At 42.8% G+C, this 23,226-nt stretch overlaps 1 protein-coding gene and 1 long non-coding RNA gene across 2 annotated transcripts; both read left to right on the top strand.

The window, feature by feature from the left end:
• Positions 1-1,216: 1,216 nt before the first annotated feature.
• On the top strand, positions 1,217-5,686 carry LOC119658285. The gene is made up of 7 exons (XM_038065575.1): positions 1,217-1,320; positions 1,373-1,550; positions 1,640-1,829; positions 1,894-2,048; positions 4,699-4,902; positions 4,972-5,146; positions 5,298-5,686. Exons 1-7 carry the CDS (start codon positions 1,220-1,222, stop codon positions 5,501-5,503), a joined length of 1,209 nt encoding a protein of 402 aa, XP_037921503.1. The 5' UTR covers positions 1,217-1,219; the 3' UTR covers positions 5,504-5,686.
• A 6,544-nt stretch (positions 5,687-12,230) lies between these two features.
• LOC119658078 lies at positions 12,231-12,843 on the top strand. Its single transcript, XR_005250201.1, has 3 exons — positions 12,231-12,390; positions 12,450-12,593; positions 12,653-12,843. It is a non-coding gene; the product is annotated as an uncharacterized LOC119658078 (long non-coding RNA).
• The last annotated feature ends 10,383 nt before the right edge of the window (positions 12,844-23,226 follow it).

Below are 23,226 nucleotides of genomic sequence, written 5' to 3'. Positions count from 1 at the left end.
TGACAGGAAGAAACTGTTGGTCGGGAGGTTTATACGCCTCCGGAAGGTCGCAGCCACCTTACGTGGGCCTGTTGGAAGTCCTCAAACGAGGCCCACACCATTTTAGCGTTGGCATCAGAGGCACTCTCAAGAGGGGTGGGTGACGTGCTGTGGCAGAACGAACAATTTGCATAACGGAAAGACTTGGCCATGACTTAAAAAAACAGTTGAAAAGACAAAAAACTGCCGACGAGTTAACAGTAACCACTCCAAGGGGAATATTAAAAGTTAATAAGAAGCAACGTGAGTCCCTGCCTCGTGGACTTAATCCCACGGTCTTCTTAAGACACGGATTGATTTTGTGACCACAATCAGAGCTCCGCCGCAGCAAGCTACGACGGTACCAGTCTATACCGAGTGCATGGCTCAGCATTCTGGTGAATGCAAGACCTATCAAAATCTCTACCGAACTAAGAAGTACGGCACCCGTGTTGAAACGCAACAACACGCTGAGACCCGAAGGTTTCTGTTCGGTTGAATCCAACCACAACCCCCATGAAGCTCCGACTAGGGGGCCAACCACAAACAACCGATCTAAACGCACATACAACAGGAGTTTACCTAAAGTGTTTGAATTCAGGGGCTATCCCGGTTCCCATGGTACCAGTATAGCGCTGGTAAGGCTTTGTGACTGTTGCCGCTTCAGATGAGTCCCCGTGCAAACTCGGGTCTGATCGCCCTAATTAGGCCTTACTTACTGCATCACGGCCGGCGAGCCAATGCGAAACAGCGTCTCCCGGTGCCACCACTATGGAAGTTCTCCTCGGCCACTTGGTTTTGGTTCTGCCGACAGGGTTGCCGCCCCGTGTTCCTCCCCGCCACCTCTGAGCACCAATAAGAAGCAACATGTAATTTTCTTTCCAATTAGCACTAAATTATGTTCTCTTCTTTATAGACACAAACAACAGAATTCTCTCCTTAGTGATGCTCTGGCCAATATTTTCAAATGCCTCGAAGATTATGACCCTATTTTTGAGTGCGATAATTTCTATTTTGGTGTCTACTTGGATTGTTTACGGTCACAAGTATAGTTTACGTGTTTGAAATAATTATAAATATTAAAGCTGTTTTGATCATTATTTAGAATTATCCAATCACTATCAATGCATTGAAGAGCATCCGAAGAATTCTGGAAAATGATTCTATCCTGTTCGACAACAAAGTGTCCTTTCTGAAGTACATGACACGTAAGGAGAACGCTTGCACCTTATACCAACTTGCAGTGCACAAATCTCTGAGGATTGTGGAGAAAGCTTTGTGGCTAATATTGTTTGTCTACAAGTAATTTGATTGGTCTTACGGTAAGCTCAGGAATAATTTGTAATAATTGTAGATGCAAGATGAAATTAACGTCTTGGACCCCGGAACAAAACTGTACAGTGTTTCTGAATATGTTTAAGACATCAAATGAAGTGAGAAAGTTGTCGGGCGAATTGATGTTATCTATGTTGACTGATTACTCCGATGCTCGGAAGTTAACTTCGATATTAGACTTTTATATTCAATATAAGGTAAGGTAAGGGTTAGCTCTTATATGATTACACGTTGAAATAAATTCAGCACTCTTAATTCAAACCGCTGTGGGTCTACTTTTTTACAGAGCAGCCCCGAGGACATACCGATTTTGATTGATGCCCTTTGGGGATTCAATTACATGACAAATGTTGAAAATATAATTATTTTATTTCAAAGTCCTGTCAGGGACAGTAATACGATGGATTTCCAGATTAGAAATGCGGCTCTAGCTCATTTTTGGGTGGCCATGGTTGATCGACTGATAAAATGTGATTGTACGATTTCAGATACTTTGTTGGTATTCATTCCTCCTTAAATTATGTGGATATATCATTTTAGCCTACGATCGAGAGAAAGTGGTCAATTTCTTGAAAGCTATGCCGTTCCTACTAAAAAAATTACAAAATACACCAGTTGCAGTTACCATTCTTTGTAAAATATTCTCGATGGTGGATTTGGCAATGTACGAACCACATTATATTGGAGACAAAAAGGTACGATTTTTTTACAGTTGTTCTTCATATAACACATTGTTCAATAAGTCCCGGGACTAGCGTAGAAATGGCGCTAATAATGCCATTTATATACCAAGGTTCAGAAGTACCAACCTTCAGATAAGATGTGTCAAAATTTGATGTAATTCGAAACATAACCAAGAAAGCTATAGTGGTTAAACTGACGCTACCTTTGCAATCGTGAAAAAATGGACCAAAACGAGTTTCGTGTGTTGATAAAACATTGTTTTCTAATGGGGAAAAAACACTGTTCAAGCTCAGCAATGGCTTGAAAAACGTTATCCGGACTCTACTCCGTCGAAAACAACCATTTGTCGGTGGTTTTCGACGTGAAACGCGATCGTGCTGACACAAATGATGCGGAACGTTCGGGTTGGCCAAATGACGGAGTAACTCCCGAAAACACCAAGCAAGTATTGAAAATCGTGATGGGTGACCGCAAAATGAAAGTGCGCGAGATAGCTAAGATGGTGAACATATCAACTGGTAGTGCATTTACTATTTTGCACCAAAAATTGGCTATGAAAAAGGTTTTTTCCAAATGGATGCCGCGTTTGCTCACAATGGAACAAAAGCAACAACGTATCAATGATTCGGAGAGCTGTTTGGCACTGTTTACTCGCAATAAACAGGATTTTTTGCGTCGATATGTGACAGTGGACGAAACATGGATTCACCATTTCACTCCGGAGTCAAGTCGGCACTCAGCTGAATGGCGTACGACCGGTAAAAGCCGCCCGAAGCGTCCAAAAACACAACAGTCGGCCGGCAAAGTGATGGCGTCCGTATTCTGGGATGCGAGTGGTATAATTTGCATTGACTACCTCGAAAAAGGAAAAACCATCAATAGCGACTACTACATGGTGTTATTGGATCGTTTGAAGGCCGAAATAGCGAAAAAACGCCCACACCTGAAGAAGAAGAAAGTCATCTTTCATCAAGACAACGCACCGTGCCACAAGTCAATGAAAACGATGACCAAATTCAACGAATTAGGCTTCCAACTGCTTCCTCATCCTCCGTACTCGCCGGATCTGGCCCCCAGCGACTGCTGGCTCTTTGCGGATCTCAAAAAGATGCTCCAGGGAAAAAGATTTGGCTCAAATGAGGAGGTGATCGCTGCTACTGAGGCTCATTTTGAGTCAAAAGACAAATCGTTCTACAAACATGGCATTGAAAAGTTAGAGAAGCGTTGTAATGATTGTATAACCCTTGAAGGAGATTATGTTGATGAATAATAAAGAATTTTGCCGATAAAATGTTGTTTTCATAGTTAGTCCCGGGACTTATTGAACGATGTGTTATATTGGGTTGGGGAAAAGGTAATGTCGTATTTGTGATCGAATTTTAACGCTTTATTTAACATATTTAAAATTATCCGATTTAAGTCAAATATGCGCTGTTTTATTGGCAAACTTGTTGCTATTTAGAAGGCAACTCCATTAACCCCCCTTATAAACCCCCCCTCCTTATTTGCAAAAAAACTTAGACAGCCACTTTTCGCAAGCCTCTTTTGAGGCGAACTTAGTAGCACCAAGAGCATTTTGCATGGACCGGAAGAGATAGTAATCACTTGATGCCAGGTCCGGACTATACGGTGGGTTCGATAGGACATTCCATCCGAGCTCCCGTAGCTTCTGGCAGGTCATCAAAGATGTGTGAGGCCGAGCGTTGTCCTGGTGGAACAGAACACCATTCCTATTGACCAATCCTGGCCCCGTCTGGTCAATCGCCTGCTTCAACCGATCGAGTTGCTCACAGTAGAGGACCGAATTAAAGGTCTGGCCATAGTTGAGCAGCTCATAGTGGACGACTCCCTTCCAATCCCACCAAACACACAGCAAAACCTTCCTGGCCGTCAATCCGGGCTTGGCGATGGTTTGAGCCGGCTCGCCGCGCTTCGACCATAATCTTTTTCGCTACGTGATCCACTTTTCATCACCAGTCACCATCCGCTTCAAAAGTGGATCAAATTTGTTCCGTTTCAGCAGTGCATCGCAGGCTTTGATTCGGTCCAAGAGATTTTTTTGCGTCAACTCGTGTGGCATCCAAATATCCAGCTTTTTTTAGAATCCAATCTTCTGTAAATGGTTCCAAACGGTTTTATAGTCCTTAGCCAGTTCCTGACCAAGTGAGCGAATGTTCACATGCCGGTCTACTTGGATGGTTTCGACGATTTTATCGGTTTCTACGACGATTGGCCTACCAGTACGGGGTGTATCTTCGACATCCACTACACCAGAACGAAATCGATCGAACCAACGCTGTGCTGTGCGAATCGTTACAGTATCGGACCCATAACAATTTTTTTGGCCGCCTTCGTTGCATTTTTACCTCTCAAGTATTAAAAATGTAAAATATGACGAATTTCTTCCGTGGTGGACTCCATCTTTGACGCGCTATAACTTGAGACTGACACGTACGATCATAAAACTGTCAAAGAGACACCTGTAGCCCAGATTGTCCGTATAGTATGACCCGATGCGATAAGTACAACACAAGATATGTTCAAGTGTCGCTTGAACATATCTTGTGTCGCCATCTATTGACAAAATACGACATTACTTTTCCTCCCAACCTAATATTTTTTTTTTTGCTTTGGTTCCTCATTTTTCTGTACTTATTCTAGTATGCCGATGACCTCAGTAAGCAGTTCGGGCATATTTTGTCGCAGTGCAGCGATTATCAATGCTTACAGAGTATTATGAAAGCTTTTGTTGAGTTCTCATCTGCAGGATTCGCGGAGTTTAAAATTGGATTTTCAAGAATAGCTGTTTCCATTTTAAATGGCTTTGAAGCAGTCAATTATAAATGGGCAACTGAGGGAGATGGGGTAGGATTTTTATATAAATTTCCACTGAAAAGTTCAATATTTGATGTTTGAAACGATATTTTCTCCTAGGTTGGTGATGAAGGTTTTGAAGAGCTTAAATTGGCATCGTGTAGGTTGTCTATACTATTAAGTCATGAATTCACACTTGATGAAAGTGAATTTCAAGCAATTTACGACATTTTGAACATTACCATTTTTACCAATGACCACCTCAAACACATACCTCAGAAGTTCAGGATAATAGGTACGTATAGAAGCTCTATGGCGTCGAGCAACGCTCAAATACCCTGCTTGCTTTCATTGCAAGATATCCGTGTTAGTAGCTAAGATTTATATGCTATTATCGAATGGGGTATGCTTTCATAATTTAATTTATTTAATTTTCTTCCCAACAGAAATATATTATTTAGAATCTTTTTCGAATTTGTTGCTGACAAGATTAATTCAAATATTGGACGCATCTCAAATTGATAGCGAATACATATTGCAAACTAAAAACAAGATAATAATGGTTTCTAGTCGACTCCAAGAACTGTTGACGCAGTCAGAGGAAAGCCTGTTCAATCGGGAAAAGGTGACTGTGTTATGGCAATTTCAGTGATGGATTTTTAACGTCTGCTGCCTTTTTAGATCATTCAGACGATAATACACTTACTTCTAAGTTTGCAACCAACTTTTGTTTTAAGAAAAGAATCGCATTTACGGGTTTTGGGAGAGGCGTTGAATCCAGATACTTATCGTTGTGTCATTGGAGTTTGTACGGATCTTCTATGCGATGATAAAACTTCAAGTAAGTCTTGATCATATTCGGGAACTCGATTAATGTTTTGCAGGAGAATACATTGCATTTCTATTATATGTCTATTACTTTGTGGAGTATAAGACATCCGCACAGTCTCTTTTTCCCCATTTTATTATTTGTGTAAAACAAATCCTTATTAAAATCTCTACGGTTCTGAGTGTTGACCGACTATAAAAGACAATGAACGGCATCTTGCGATAATGGAGACGAAGATGTTGCGTTGGACTAGTGGCGTGACACGTTTTGATCTCATCCGAAACGAAGATATCCGCGATCGATATGGAGTTGCATCGATCGTGGAAAAGTTGCGAGAGAGGCGTCTTCGATGGTATGGTCACGTAATTTGCGCTAACGAGAATTCACTTGCTAAGATTGGTCTGAACATCGAAGTCGATGATAAACGGCCGAAACAATCGTGGCTTGATACGCTGGACAGGGTTCAAAAGCCTCGCGATTGCATTCAGATCCAGCATTTGATGGAACCAAATGGTGAAACCGATCACGACGAGCCGATCCCACTCGTGAACGGGACAAAGGTTAAAGAAAAAGAAGAAGAAATCTCCTGTCTATTTCTTTGTGGAGTATAAGACATACACACAGTCTGTCTTTCTCCATTTTATTATTTGTGTAAAAGAAGAACTTATCGATTTAGTGTCTATCTGTCTGTATCTGTCACACGCATGTCTGTATTTGAAGTGGGGGAGAGACAAAGCCTCTGAGCACTCAGACCCTATTGGTCCATTGTACTCGATTCCCCTGTCTAACAAAATATCCCGTGTTCGTTTATGCATCACAGGATTTTCGTTAGCGAATGTGAAGCTACCCGCTGCAGTTGTTACTTACCAGTACCAAAAATCTGATGTCTGATGCGTCCATAGGCGGGGCTCTCACATAGAAAATGTTCCGTGGATTCCGCTTCCTCATTACAGGATGGACACGTATCATTTTGGATAATTTCTATTCTGAACATATGCCCAGCTAGTGAACTATGACCAGTCAGAATGCCCACAATACTTTTGCAAATCTTCCTTCTTTTCGACAAGATAATCTTTGTAGTAAGTTTGTTTGGTTCTGACAGGAAAAGTTTGGTGTGTTTAGCAGCATTAAGGCTTCTCCACCTGTCATTATGGGAAGTTTGTTCCCAGCTTTTGATAGCAGCATTAGCCAACGCTACTGATATCTCAATTGCTGGTTCCGGTTCTGGCATGGGGAAGATTGAACCCTCTTTTGCTAAAGCATACAAAATTTTATTTCCCTCTACGCCATAGTGACCAGTATTGAATCTAGGGATACAGTTCAAACGGTTCCTGCATTCCTGAACGATTTTCGGGACTACTTAACGCCCTCAATGCAGGCTGGCTGCCCCTGTAGATTACGGTGCGCCTGCCCTTCAACCGCTTATCAATCACCCAGTTTGCCGCCCTGAGGATCGCATATACTTCGGCTTGAGAAACCATTGTGTATTGTCTCAAGGGAAAAATCCACTATTCGTTTTTATTCCAGAGGTAAACTCCAGCTACAGGACCATGTAATGTTTATGAGCCATCGGTGTAGAAGACTTCCGTATATCCCGCCACGCCCCATGCGGTCTGTCGACATCATAAAACTTTTGAAAAGGCGCATAGTCAAGCGCCCCTTCAATTTCCATGAACATCTCCATCGCGTACTCACCCTTCAGAGTTGCATTCTCTATTTTTGAAACCAAAGAATGAAGAGCAGACTCAGAGGACTTTCCACGCTGGTAAGCATATTGGCTTTCATTAAGTGGGTGCGACCTAAGCATCTTCCCACGAATGTGACGCTCAACCAGCCTCTCCACACTCTTCCGCAAGAATGAAGTCAAGCTGATCTGTTTGAAGTTCTTTGGATTAGAATAGTCATCTTTCCCAGGCTTTGGTATGAAGACTACCTTAACCTTCTGCCAAGAGGTAGGCACATAGCCCAAAACAAGACATGCTAGAAAAATATTTCTTAGCAATCGCTCAAAGTGCTCCATACCTCCATTTTTGCTACTTGCTTGTTGAAGAGCTTGCAAGAACCGTCACTACCAGTTCTCTCACCCGTTCTTCCGGATGGTGTACTTCTAGGATTGTCTGTACTGATTCCAGCCTGAAGTTCGTGAAAGTATCATCGGATTTTCTAAGAGAGTCAAACTTGGTCAACTCATCCCTTTTAAGGACTCTGCACAGCCTTGAAGTCTCTCTTTCGCCCTCCAGTTCCTCACAGTGCGCTCTAAAGGAGTCTCATTTCATACATTCACGCTGTGAGCTCCGGAAGTTTAACCACTCTTCGTTCTTATTGCTTTACATGCACGGTTCAGAAGTCGAATGGTTGATTTCCTGAGTTTTTGCAGTTTCTAATTCCACCAAGGAACCGTTTTGCCGTTTTGGATGTGGGAAATAGGACAAGCCTCTTAGCACTCTAAAAGTGTTCAATCCAGAGTTTCCAATTCATCTTCTAGCGCCAAAGGAGTCCTTAATCGCCTACGGAGCTGCACTTTATTGTCAAGAAGTTCATTGAACTTTTTCCAATCCGTTTTCCTAGGATTCAGTCTGTATTGCAGACAATCGCCCGCAATAGCCAGATTGAATTCCAGGTATTGGTGATCTGCGAGTGAGACTTCGTCTACCACTTTTGAAGTCCAGATTGTTAGGTCCATTACTTCATTTCATCTCGGTTCCACGAACGTAGGGGCGTACTCTACGTATGCAGTCATGAGACCAGCTGAAGTGATGAAATCAAAAAATAGGTTCTCTCCTCTTGGATTACATTTGATACTGCCCCAACGAATATGTTGAGCGTTCGCATTGCAACTTATTAAGAGCTCGAGACCACTTGATTCTGCATACGCCACCAGATCGCTCTTGCGTCGGTGGAGGATACAAGGAATCATAAGGTAAATAAGCGGAGGCAACTATGATGTTTTTCCTCTCGCCATTAATCTGGTATTGGACTGTAACTAAGTCCTGGGAACAGAACTGTCTCAGTATGGTTGCCTCTAACCGTCTTAGCATCAGGACACAACCTCTCGGTCTTATGGATTTTCCATCGTAGAAGATCCAATGCCACAGATTTTATTAAATCGAACCCTTGACTCTTGCACCAGAAAAATGTAGGGACAGACCTGCAGCTTTGTTATTCTCGCTGCCAGCCGATAGGAGGAGGCTTTAGCATGCTGCAAGTTAATTTCATCAATTATGTTTTTTGATATAAACTTAGTCTAATGTGTAATGGAAAACTGTTGGAAGCGTATGTCGCTGTTCGCGTTTGACGCGGTTTCCCCACACTGTACCGCCAGAGACTCGATCTCCTCATGGGGCTGGGAATAGCCGCACTTGGAGGTAAAGCAGTTCCTAGGTCCTCATCCATGAAAGGTCTCATCTTATCCCGCAGTGCATTCCTGTTTTCCACTTAACACCTTCACTAGTTTATGGTGTCCGATTTGCATAGATTCGATCATTCAAACTGGTATCAAGTCAGTTGCGTTCATGTCTCTGGCTTCCCTTTCCTCCGGCTGTTCCGTAAATGGTGTAGGAGAAGTAACTAGCAGGTAGGATTCACTCTATAAGGAGGTTCCGCCACTATATGCGCTATCCTCCACGCGCAGGTCCATTGTGGGAGAGCACAGAAGATGCTGCAATTCGTTCTTTATTGTCTGAGTAGAAAACCGTAAACTTCCAATGATAATAGCATAAAACTCCCGTTTTTGCACCACGCCATTTTCGTGGTGACGAGCGTCTTCCATGGCTACCACTACGACGATTATATGATCTACGCGAAGCTAATTGATCGAGACGGCTTCGAATCTCTGGATTTCGTTACGTAAATTATCCGGCGTCGTAGACCATGATGACGAATCCACAGTAGAAACGCGAAATGGTTTTCGCACCTCTAGAATCCGATCTACCATCTCCGACATTGCCTCCGAAATACTAAAAAGAGCTTGAATATTGCCTGGAAGACGTGTCAACCAAAGAGATTTAAGGATACTGTCTGCGTTGTTTGATAGTCCCGTATTTGTCGTATTCAGGTGGCCACTCGATGATATCTGCGACCTGATTAAAGATTTTCGGGTTTATCTCACTAACAACTTTGTTGAAGATTGCGTCGTCTTTAACGACGCGGTTCGAACGCAACTGCGCTTCGATACGCGCAAATCACAAAGCAGGACGCGTTTTCCAAAACGGTGATAACCGGAATGAATTAAGTCTATTTACCTCAACGAATTGGGCGCCGCAGAACTTGTCGTCCTCCGCCATGCTTAAGAAGCACAATAAAATGCGCGAAAAACGAACACTGTTCCTTCGGGCTCATCAATTGAAGGGATACTACGAACTTACTAGAAAAGTCAAAACCTGTTACTAACACAACAATGATTTATTGAAAGTCGGAATATAATTCTTTGTTGGATGGATGTCTGATCTTGGCTGAGGAAAGCGCCTTTCCCACGACAGGATCTCGGCTGAGTTTCAAGGAAGCGCCCTGAAACCACTAGTCTTTGTTAAGGTTTTGTGTAAAACAAAACCTTATTAAAATCGGTTTACTGTCTGTCTTTTTTTTTCGGCGTTGGAATGTGGAAAGGTTCAAAACCTACTGCTGGCTCTACTCTCTAAAACCACTTCACTACTCGGAACTCCTATAAAGTATTGCGTCACGGGGCTGACCAAGCGTTTAACTGCGGCTCATTATGATTCTCTCCATTCCTGGTTTTCATCGTAGTTCTTTCTGCCTTTACAACCTGGTTCCAAGCATCCGTTGACTCCAGCATGAACTCCACAATGTTTTCGGGTGTTAAGCGCCTGTCTGCGACCGCTTCCATTCTTGTTCGATGCGCGGTGAACCTGGAGCAATCAAATATGACATGTTCCGCGCTCTTAGCCACGTTACCACATTTTGGGCAGCATGGTGACTCGTCGTGACCAAATAGATGTAAATAAGCACGATAACCTCCACGTCCACTTAAGAAATGCGTTAACCCGTAGCTTAATTCCCCATGGCTTCGTTCAAACCGTCTCCGAATGTCCGGAATGATTCGGTATGTCCACCGACCAGTTTATGACCTGTCCCATCGCTTTTAATACACACATTTTTTTTCATCCAATATAGGCATGTGGTGTATCAAATGAAAGATCTCGATTAGTATAAGGTCTACAAATAAGTTCTGTCGGTTTTCACATTAGATGGCGTAGCATGTTTTTTATTCCATTGAACCACATTTCCAAACATTCATCGGAAAGCTACTGTCAATAGGCACAAACGTCAGTATAAATTATTTAATTGAAGTGTAAACAACAATACTTTTTTCATCAACGAAAATGGCCAATTTTGTACCAAATAATGTGTTTTTGCGGGGAGTTCTACTTCATTATTTCAATATGAAGAAAAAAGCAACCGAAAGTCATCGCATTTTGGTGGAAGTTTATGGTAACCATGCTCTATCTGAGCGAACGTGTCAGAGGTGGTTTGGACGGTTTAAAAGTGGCCATTTTGACTTGGAAGACGAAGAGCGCGCCGGACGGCCAACAATTTTTGAAGATGAAGAATTAGAGGCATTGCTCGACCAAGATCCATCGCAAATGCAAGAAGAACTTGGAAAAACACTTGGAGTCACTCAGCAAGCCATTTCCCACCGTTTAAAAGCAATGAGAATGATCCGAAAGGTCGGAAATTGGGTTCCGTATGAACTGAAGCCAAGAGACGTCGAACGCCGTTTTTTCACGTGCGAACAACTGCTCCAACGACAAGAAAGGAAGGGTTTTCTGCATCGAATAGTTACTGCCGATGAAAAGTGGATCCATTACGATAATCCCAAGCGTCGGGCAACGTGGGGATACCCCGGCAATGCCTCATCATCGACGGCCAAAGCGAATATTTATGGTGAGAAGATCATGTTGTGTATAAGGTGGGACCAGCTGGGTGTGGGATACTATGAGCTGCTAAAACCGAAAACGAAACGGTCACGGGCAAACTCTACCGACGTCAAATGATGCGTTTTGAGCCGCAAACTCAAGAAAAAACGGCCGCAATACCAGCAAAGGCATGATAAAGTTATTTTGCAACATGACAATGCTCGTCCACATGTTGCACAGCCCGTTTAAACATATCTAGAAACGTTGAAATGGGAAGTCCTACCCCACCCGCCGTACTCTCCAGACATTGCTCCTTCTGATTATTATTTGTTCCGGTCGCTGCAGCATGGCCTGGCTGACCAGCACTTCTCCAATTACGACGAACTCAAAAAATGGCTCGATGAGTGGATAGCGGCCAAGCCGGCCAATTTTTGGCGCGATGGTATCTATGAATTGTCTGAAAGATGGAAGAAAGTTGTGGCTAGCGATGGGCAATACTTTGAACAATGAATGTATAACCAATTTTTCACAATAAAGCTTCAAATTTAACAAAAAAACCGACAGAACTTATTTGTAGGTCTTATACTTTCTGAATCCGAAAGTCGAAAGTGATCAATTCTTTAATGGGTGCATTCTCAGAAACTACTCAACCGAAAAATGTTCATTATAAGTTGCAGTTTATTAATTTTTAATAATAATACAACTTAAATAACTTTAGCGGCAGCTAACCATGCTTTGAAGCGCAAAATAATATCACACTTAACGCGATTACATAAGGACCACACTGGGCTCTCATCGTCCACAATAGAATGGAAATACTTTGCTCAGCTCCTTTTGGTGAATATTTTTGTCCAGAACCAAGGATAACAATAAATGATTATAAATTTCAATTAAAGCAATGCAAATTTGTTCACGAAGTGAATGAATTATTTTTGGTCGCAGCGCGATACGAGACACCATTTGATCGTAAACATCGACGGATTTCTACTGTCCTGGCAGCCATTTTTATCAATTGGGCAGACGACACCCAGGGTTCAAAAGTAATTGAGATAAAGATAGAAAACTTATAAGATGATTCGACAATTTCGAAATTTTCCAGGCGGTAATCACGAGATTGGTAAATTTATTTAAAAACAATTTAGAAGATTGGAGGGAATTATTTGCCATGATTGTACTGAAGACAATAGCTAACTTGCTGAAGAGAGTCGACACCATACCTCCTGAACGCCATCGTATAAAGGCGTTGAACTTGCTAAAACAATTCCTTTTTTCAGATGAAAATTTTCGATCAGAAATGTAAGTACACAATGTAATATGCTGAAGTTGTTGAATTCTTCAAATGCGCTTCATTTCTAAATTTTGCAGCTTTAAGGCAATAGCACAATTCACAGGGCGTTTGAGACGTGACGAGTCTGCCACATTCAAAGATTTCCGCAAAAGTATACCGTGAAAAATATAAGTATTTGTTGATTTAATATTTATTTCTTTTGAACATTTTTGTGAGTAGTTAAGTCGATAGAAGAAAGTTATTTATTTAGAATTTTAATTTTCCCTAATTTCACTTTTTTTTGTTATGACAACTTGATTCTAATATATATATATATATTGCATTAGTCAAAACTTTGTTTTTAAAATCATCCCTCAAACAACAACTTTATCTGAAAATCACAAATGTCCTTATACAAAACGTAGTACAGGCGAAATTCAGGAATTCCATGGATGGCTGTCTAGGTTGTCTGAAGTTCCATGTCGACACATGCTTGCCTGTCTCATTTTCCCGGAATTTTCGCTTGGGGTATTTGGGAGATGTACCATGGTGGATCTGACAAACTTTATATCTCAAGGAACGCAAGAAGATACAAATAAAGATCCAAAGTTGGGGGGGGGGATATACTATTCGACCGCGCACAGAGAACAGTTTGGTTTCCATTCTACTATGCTAATCACACCAAAACCTTGTGGATCAGTGGTTTAGGATATGCGGGATCCTAAGTCCAATCCACATGATGGTGGATCGGCCCAAATGGGGAGCAACTTACTCCCACGTTTTTTCGTCCACGGATCCCTAGTTTGGGGCATAGCACCCAAGCATTCAAAAATGAAAAAAAAAAACAAATGACTAATGGTTTCGTCCAGGGCAGAGGCAACTCTTCAGACGCTGTCTCGCCTCTGCCCTGGGAGCAGCGTGATCGAAACTGGCAACAGGTGGAAAAACGCTCCTTTATATGATCGCAAAAACACGACAAGGTTGCGAATTATATTGAACTAAACCGCCAGTTGTTTTAACCTAAGCTAGACTAAAGCTGGGTAGTTGTTTAGGATATTATGAATAAGAAAACTGTCGGAGAAATGGATTTTAGAGCCTCGAAAAGTCTAAAAATTAGTAAATATCGGTGTTGGAAAATTGAGAGGAGGCTATTGAAGGAAGCTGCATACAAGCGAATGGGTCTCCTTGTCAGTTCGTCGCAGGGTAAAGCGAACGAAGCGATGTACATGCCGGGAAGCGACAAATACTACAATCTTCTGATCGGGGACCACGCTTTACGTGTACGAGGCTGGTTCAGAAAATAACTTCGCGGTTTTGGAGAGTCTGATTGTCATTTTGTTTTTTAGCTGCTGTATTCATTGTTTATTATCTGATATGGGTAAAACAAGAGTTTGCTAGTGGTGTAAGCGTTTTCAAGAAGGCTGTGAAAATGCTGCAGACGACGAACGCCCCGGACGCTCCAGCACATCAGCAACCGGTGAAAATGTGGAAAAAGTGAAAGAAGTGGTTATGAACGATCAACGAATCATTGCTGATGAAGTTGGCATATCGATTGGTCCATATCATGAAATTTTTTCGAGTGTTTTGGGTATGAAACGCGTGGCAGTAAAATTTCTTCCAAAATTGTTGAATTTAGATCAAAAGCAGCGGCGGATGGAAGTTACTTAGGCTTCTGAAGTCAACGTCAACGATGACCCAGGATTACTGAAACGTGTTATAACAGATGACGAAACATGGGTTTACAGATATGACGTAGAAACTAAAGTTCAATCGCCTCAGCGGAGGAATTCTGGATCGCCAAGAAAGAAAAAGTCTCGACAAGTGCAGTCGAAAGTGAAGGTGATGCCCATTGTGCTCTTTGATTTTAATGGCATAGTGCATCATGATTCCTTGCAATGAAGTCAAACGGTCAATAAGGAGTACTATCTACAAGTTCAACGCCGTTTGCGTAAACCAATCCGAAGAAAACGGCTGGATTTGTGGCAAAACAAATCATGGGGTTTTACACCATGGTAATGCACCTGCTCACATTTCATTGGTTGTCCCTGAATTTTTGGCCAAACACAATACTGTAATGATGCCCCAGTCCCCATATTCGTGCGACATGGCTCCGTGTGACTTTTTTCTATTTTCAAAAATAGAATAGAAATAGAACCTTAAAGAGCCGTTGTTTTGCAAGCATTGGTGGCATTAAATGCGACTCGCTGAAAGAGCTAAAGGCTATCCGAGGATCGACTTTGAGAAGTGTTTTGACGATTGGAAGAAGCGTTGGTAAAAGTGCATAATATTTAATGGGGACTATTTTGAAGGTGACAACATTAATGTAGACGAATAAATAAATATTTTTTTCATAAAATGAAAATTCTCGTTATTTTCTGAAGACCCTTCGTATACAAAAAATAAAAATGCCACTATCTAAGAAGTATGATATGCAAATCGACAAAGCATCGTATTTGATAAATATAATTATCCCCAAATTCATTTTGTCGGGCAAATAGCAGCTCCAATTTCCTACAACCGCCAATAAACAAATACGACGGACAACTTCGGATGGGCTTTAGATATAGTTGGTCACAATCTACAAAGTAGCCTATGCGACCCTTATGGTTACCTGGTAAGCAATTCATCAACCTTGATACTTGGCTTTGGAATGATGATGTACAAATGAAGGTCCGTGTGAAATGAAACGCCTTTACAATAAGTCCTTTATGGCTAAAACACTGATCAATTTGCAAATTTACAAAGATGCCATTCGTGAAGCAAAAAAGCGATTTCTTCTACCCGAGCGGTCCTTTACACAGATCTTTACGATAAACTGAACACTTAAAACAGCGAAAGAGACCTGTATCGACTTCTCAAAAGGCATGGACAACGTAAACAGGAAATGAAACACTTCTGTTGTGTTAACGAACGGTACATTGCTTAGAGATTGCTAGGCCACGATGGATAGATAACGGAAGAATTTGCTCATCGTCTGTTTCCACCAGCACAGCCGACATTTGGAGTAATTCTACCCATCAGTGCCAATAAGTCGAGGAAGGAATCAAACGAATGAAATCGGGGAAAGTAGCAGGATCTGATAACATTGCAGCTGGAAATCGAAGAGCCGGGACCCAACACTGTGGTTCAGTGAGCTCCTTAATCGGATTATTGAGGGCCGACCATTAAAATATGAAAAAAAAAAGGCAGTCCAGCAGAATATTCAAAATACCTTCCGATCCGGTTGATCATTACCATGAAGATTTTTGAACGCATTCTCGACATCGTTTCAAAGAATGGTGAACTAGACGGGATTTGTCAAGCACGGCACGATGCACAGTGCGCGGTTATTCAAGGCCTTGAGAAATATAGTCCTCATTACAGTACATTTTTGTATCTAGAGGAGTTGTTTGACCGTGTCCCACACAAAGTAATTTGGTATACTTAGCGGCAACACCGAATGCCAGAGTAGGTCGGGTACTGAGTTAAATTGCTCTACTATGACCTGAAGAGTGAAGTTCGAATTATAGCAGGTATATGAAAACTTTTTCACGTCTCTGTCGATGTTCATCATGGAAATGGCCTCTCGCCTTTTCTCTTCATACTTGCTATAGACACTGTCAAAAAATTGTACGAGAGGCATCTCGATAGTATAGACATGGTAATTCGCGCTCAGGAGGTGCGATTGGCAATGGTCTAACGATCATCCTCAGTGGTCAGAGACGACCAAGTGGAGAAGCTATCCCTAAGACCTAAAAAGATGGTGAAATTGACTGTGGAGATCGGCCCGCTTATATTGAAGCTTGATCGAAGTGTTTCGTCGACACGTACTTGCATCCCTCTATGCTAGCCACGTTTGGGAAAGTTCGGGGCAGACGTTCCCCTGAACGCTTCGATCCCTCATGTATCATTGTATCAAAAATTCATGTGTCACGTGTCTTTTTAGTCCATGCGTGGGTCCGCACCGGATGTTCATAATTCAACAAACAGAAGGATTCACGCGCGCTTACAGAAAGATCAACACGCGCGCTAAATCGGAATTGAAATAACAGAAAAAAAAAAAAAATAGCCATAAAACTCCATATCCAAGTGCTGCGATCGAAAAGAAAGATCCACGACGAATCGCATCCTCAGCTGATGCTTCTCGTGCCCCTGATGTATTGTGAGGCACGGTCTTCAAGGCTCCAGGCCCTGCCTGGCAACCTCAGGCCATCATATTGTAGGATGTCCCCTTTTGTTAGTGTGAGAAATATCATCATCATCAACGGCGCAACAACCGGTATCCGGTCTAGGCCTGCCTTAATAAGGAACTCCAGACATCCCGGTTTTGCGCCGAGGTCCACCAATTCGATATCCCTAAAAGCTGTCTGGCGTCCTGGCCCACGCCATCGCTCCATCTTAGGCAGGGTCTGCCTCGTCTTCTTTTCCTACCATAGATATTGCCCTTATAGACTTTCCGGGTGGGATCATCTTCATCCATACGGATTAAGTGACCCGCCCACCGTAACCTATTGAGCCGGATTTTATCCACAACCGGACGGTCATGGTATCGCTCATAGATTTCGTCATTGTGTAGGCTACGGAATCGTCCATCCTCATATAGGGGGCAAAAAATTCTTCGGAGGATTCTTCTCTCGAACGCGGCCAAGAGTTCGCAATTTTTCTTGCTAAGAACCCAAGTTTCCGAGGAATACATGAGGACTGGCAAGATCATAGTCTTGTACAGTAAGAGCTTTGACCCTATGGTGAGACGTTTCGAGCGGAACAGTCTTTGTAAGCTGAAATAGGCTCTGTTGGCTGACAGCAACCGTGCGCGGATTTCATCATCGTAGTTGTTATCGGTTGTGATTTTCGACCCTAGATGGGAGAAATTGTCAACGGTCTCAAAGTTGTATTCCCCTATCCTTATTCTTGTTCGTGCTTGTGTTTGACCAGTGCGGTTTGATGTTGTTGGTTGATTCGTCTTCGGTGCTGACGTTGCCACCATGTATTTTGTCTTGCCTTCATTGATGTGCAGCCCAAGATCTCGCCTCAGTGGCCGCCTGCTCGATCTGGATGAAGGCAGTTTGAACGTCTCGGGTGGTTCTTCCCATGATGTCGATATCGTCAGCATAGGCCAGTAGTTAGGTGGACTTGAAGAGGATCGTACCTCTTGCATTCACCTCAGCATCACGGATCACTTTCTCGAGGGCCAGATTAAAGAGGACGCATGATAGCGCATCCCCTTGTCGTAGACCGTTGTTGATGTCGAATGGTCTTGAGAGTGATCCTGCTGCTTTTATCTGGCCTCGCACATTGGTCAGAGTCAGCCTAGTCAGTCTTATTAATTTCGTCGGGATACCGAATTCTCTCATGGCCGTGTACAGTTTTACCATGGCTATGCTATCATAGGCGGCTTTAAAGTCGATGAACAGATGGTGCAACTGTTGTCCATATTCCAACAGTTTTTCCATCGCCTGCCGCAGAGAGAAAATCTGATCTGTTGCTGATTTGCCTGGAGTGAAGCCTCTTTGGTATGGGCCAATGATGTTCTGGGCGTATGGGGCTATCCGGCCTAGCAAGATAATGGAGAATATCTTATAGATGGTACTCAGCAACGTGATACCTCTATAATTGCTGCACTGTGTGATATCTCCCTTTTTATGTATGAGACAGATTATGCCTCGCTGCCAATCGTCAGGCATTGATTCGCTGTCGCATACCTTGAGCACAAGTTGATGAACCACTTGGTGTAACTGGTCGCCTCCATATTTAACCAATTCGGCTGTAATTCCATCGGCTCCTGGCGACTTATGATTTTTCAGCCGATGAATTGCACGGACTGTTTCTCCTAAACTTGGTGGTGGCAGTATTTGTCCGTCGTCTTCAGTTGGCGGGACCTCCAACTCGCCGATGTTCTGGTTGTTCAGTACCTCATCAAAGTACTCAACCCATCGCTCTAATATGCCCATTCTGTCGGAAATCAGATTTCCCTCTTTGTCTCGGCAGGATGAGCATCGAGGTGTATAAGGCTTCATCCTGCTGACTTGTTGGTAAAACTTCCGCGCCTGGTGCGGTTGCTCCCTGTACTTTTCTAGTTCACAGACTTGTTGGTTCTCCCAGGCTTCCTTTTTCCGTCTGTGAAGTCGCTTGTCCGCTCGACGGAGTTCGTGATAAGTCTCTGCGCGTGCCCGCGTTCTTTGAGAATGCAACATTACTCGGTATGCGGCATTCTTCCGTTCCGTTGCTAGCTTACATTCATCGTCAAACCAGCCGTTCCGACTCCTTTTGCGGCTGGGGCCAAGTATATTTGTGGCCGTATCCATGATAACGTTCTTCAGGTGGTTGTGAAGATCATTTGTTGATGCTTCATCTCCAGGTCCTCCGTTGACCGCGGTTATTGCGGCATCCATTTCCCTCTTATAGGTGTCGCGGAGGGTTGTGTTGTGGATGGCTTCAGTGTTCACTCTCACTTGATTATCAGAGGGGATTCTAGGTGGTATTTTTATTCGAGCTCGGAGCACCATGCCAACGAGATAGTGATCCGAGTCTATATTGGCCCCCCTATATGTTCTGACATTCATCAAGGCTGAGAGGTGGCGGCGTTCGATCAACACGTGGTCAATTTGGTTGAAAGTGGTCCCGTCTGGAGAGGCCCACGTATGTTTGTGGACCGCTTTCCGCGCAAACCAGGTACTTCCAACAACCATTTCGTGTGACCCTGCTAATTGAATAACCCGCAGTCCGTTATCATTTGTTTTTTCGTGTAAGCTATAGGAGCCAACGTATCGCCTGAATACGGGCTCCGTCCCTACTTGACTGTTGAAATCTCCAAGTTTGATTTTGATATCATACTTGGGACAGGCTTCGAGTATCTGCTCAACTGCCTCGTAGAAGGTATCCTTCTCCGACTCTGCAGTCTCCTCTGTAGGGCCGTGAACGTTTATGAGGCTTATATTTCTAAACTTGCCTCGCAAGCGCAGAGTGCATAGCCGTTCGCTTATACTTTCAAAGCCGATAACAGCAGGTTTCATTTTTTGGCTGACTAAGAAACCTACTCCGAGCACATGGTTTACTGGATGACCGCTATAATATATGGTGTAGTGGCTCTTCTCCAGGAAACCGGTCCCTGTCCATCGCATCTCTTGCAACGCTGTTACATCAGCCCTATATTGGGACAGGGTATCGGCTAGCTGCTTATCAGCTTCATCTCTGTACAGGGAGCGCACGTTCCATGAGAAAATGCGCAAATCGTTGTTCCTTTGTCGTTGCCGGGTCCGTCGTTTTAAAATCCGTCCTATCCGAGGCTCCTGTTGTGGCTTCGTAACAGGTTGTTTTCCGTGTAGGGTTGTCAGCCCTACCCAACCCCCAACCTGGAGGACCAGTTGGTACAATTTGTCCCGTTTTTAGGCGTGAGAAATATATATAACTTAATCTATTTAATAATATACATTTATTTTCTGTTGGGCGAGTTTTGCGACGTTGTATTATTATGGTTCCGTTGGGAAGCGACTGGCTATTAAAGGTGTAAATATTGTGAGAGCTTGTGGTTGTTGATGATGTGCTTGTTGAAGATGCGGCTGAACCTGATGAAGATGTTGCTGTTGCGATGATTGTACGTGGGTTTGCTGTTGCTGGGCATGCGGAGATCCTTGTTGACCACAGAAAAGCCTCGAGATTCTAGCTGTGATGTAGTTGGGGTGCTGGATGGCGTTGATGTTTTCAACTTTGTACTTGCTGCGCCGGAAGTTTTCGCCGTCGCTGCTGTTGATGTTGTTTTGGTTTAGAATTAGATTTTCGCGATGCTTTGGCTGGAGGTGGATGAATGTCGACAGGTACTAGTTCTTCATCACATTTAACAAAGTGTTTCAGGTTTCTAGGGATTGGTTGATTACCATGAACCGTTTGCTTATGTCTAACTAAATGTGTTTTCCATTTGAAAGTCTGAGTACAAATATTACATGTATGCGGTTTGCAGTTTCAGTTTACTCTTGTCTCTGAGTTAGGCAAGCTCCTAGGTTTCGAGCGCCAAAGAACTATTGCATACTATCCACAGTCCAATGAGAAGCGGGAACTTTGGCACCAGACATTAAAGACTGCCTTAATGGCATGCTATTGCTCAAGGAAGCGGTTTCGACATTGCGGCCGACTCCATCTTCCCGACGCACGACATCGGAGATCGACACTTCCAGGAACCTCGAGACATGCTTACAGGTCCTCATTTGAGTGGACGCTCTTTGGAGGCCGCTGCAATCACCATACGAAAGCCTCTTTAGAGTTCTGAAGCGAGGGGAGCACTCCTTCAAGCTCGACGTTCGGGGCGGGCCCAAGTGGGTCTCCTTGTCGAGACTAAAGGCCTTCGGTGAACGCGTTTGCTCCACTTCTGGTTTCAGTTGGGGGCGGAGTGATGTGGCGGCACATCGGAGGCGCGAACCACGAATGCATCGCCGTGGCGAATTCGCCTCGCCGACGCACTAAACTACCGCCGACACAGCTGACGACCTGACATTAGGCCGGGCGTGAAAACTTCACTAACTGCCTACCCGTAAGCGATCAGGCGCAGAAAAGAAAAAACATAGAGTAAAAAAAAAGATAAAGATTAAGCACACATGAAAGCCAGTTTTAGTTAGGCTTAAGAAAAATTGTAAATTACTGAAAGTGATTAATAGATAATAATAACAGAAGACAGAAAACTTAGAATTCGGAAGTAGTGATAGTTGAGATAAACAAACTAGCAATTCCAAACGTTCTTCAGAGTATAATGGAAGATGCCTTTGCAACGATTTCACCGAACTAAATGTTTTGCCGAACAAAGTACACTTACAGTCCGAAACATCAGTATCTGCATCACTGAAATGTTCACGTTATGCACGATATGTGGAATATGACCAGCCACCCTGATCACAAATGTCCATTTTTAAGGTTTTGTGTAAAACAAAACCTTATTAAAATCGATTCAATGTCTGTCTGTCACACCCGTTTTTCTCCAAAACGACTGAACCGATCCGAAGAAAATTTGGTGAACAGATGGGAACTATGAAATCCCACGCATACAGCGAGTGGCATAAATTTAGGTGGAGTTTAAAGGGGGTCTCCCCATACATGCAAAAAGGGGATCCAAAAATTTTTTTCACCGGATATAGTCGTGTAGGGTATCAAATGAAAGGTCTCGATTTGTACTTTCCGAAACTGACATCAGTTTTGGCATGAATTGCAAAATGCGTGAGTAAGGAGTCAAAATGTACGTACTTAAAGTGAGACAGGACTCATTTTCGGAAACTACCCAACCTAAAAATCCGAAGAAAATCAGGATGGTGCGCTTAAATGAAATCTAGGCCTCAAAATATGTCCCATTCCGGTATCTGCCCAAATAAACTTACTAATAGTATATTACTAATTTTTAGAAATTTACTGAAAAACCCCCCTTAGATTCATTCTAGGACTTTCAAATTAATAATATTTCGTATATATGTGCTGAATTTCGTGGAAATCTGGCCCATAACGCCAAAGTTACAGCAGTTGAAACTTAGCAATTTCGCGCAAATTTACTGCTTCCAAAGCCATGCAAAAAGGATGCTGACGTCATAATTAACGGGAATAATTGACATTCGCGTGAAATATTAAAGTCGCATTTCTGAAAAATCTACTTATCTGCAGCCCTTTTTAAGGTTTTGTGTAAAACACTTACGTGAAATCTAATCTTCGAGAGATGTCCCATTCCGGTATCTGTTCAAATAAATTTACTAAGAGTATATTATAAACTATTAGAAATTGACTAAAAAACTCCCCTTAAGTCTCGTGCATACACATGCCAAGTTTCATGAAAATCCAACTGATAGTGTCAAAGTTATAGAAGTTCAAACTTATCAATTTCGTGTTAATTAACAGCATCCTAAGCCATATAAATAAGATGCTGACGTCATAATTAACGAGAATAATTGACATTCGAGTGAAATATTAAAATTCCATTCAAGAAGAATCTAATTCTCCCTAGCCCTTTTTTATATTTGATGTTGGTTGTGAAGCGATGAGGTTGACTATTATCAATACAGGGCTTTCCATCAAATGATTTATTTAAATCGCTTTCTACTAAATAGAGGGTAATGGAATTTTCAGCTATGTGACACGGAGCTGCCGTGCACTCGTCGCTCCTCACATCTTTTTCTTTTTCTTCAGTCTTTGTCCCGTTCACAAGCGGGGTCGCCTCGTCGTGATCGGTTTCGCCATTTCGTCAAATGCCTGATTAGGATGTAATCGCGAGACCTTTAAATCCCCATTCAGTGTGTCAAACCACCATTGTTTTGGGCGACTTTTTGGTGCTTAGTTAGTGAATTCTCGTTAGCGTGAATTACGTGATCACACCATCGAAAACGCCTCTCTCGCAGTTTTTCCACGATCGGCGCAAACCCATATCGATCGCGGATATTCTCAGTTCCCCATTACCGCAA

The sequence above is a fragment of the Hermetia illucens genome, chromosome 5 (genome assembly GCF_905115235.1).
Source record: "Hermetia illucens chromosome 5, iHerIll2.2.curated.20191125, whole genome shotgun sequence".
Lineage (NCBI taxonomy): Eukaryota > Metazoa > Arthropoda > Insecta > Diptera > Stratiomyidae > Hermetia > Hermetia illucens.
The sequence above is the reverse complement of the archived record's forward strand: the minus strand, read 5'-3'. Positions and strand labels throughout refer to the sequence as shown.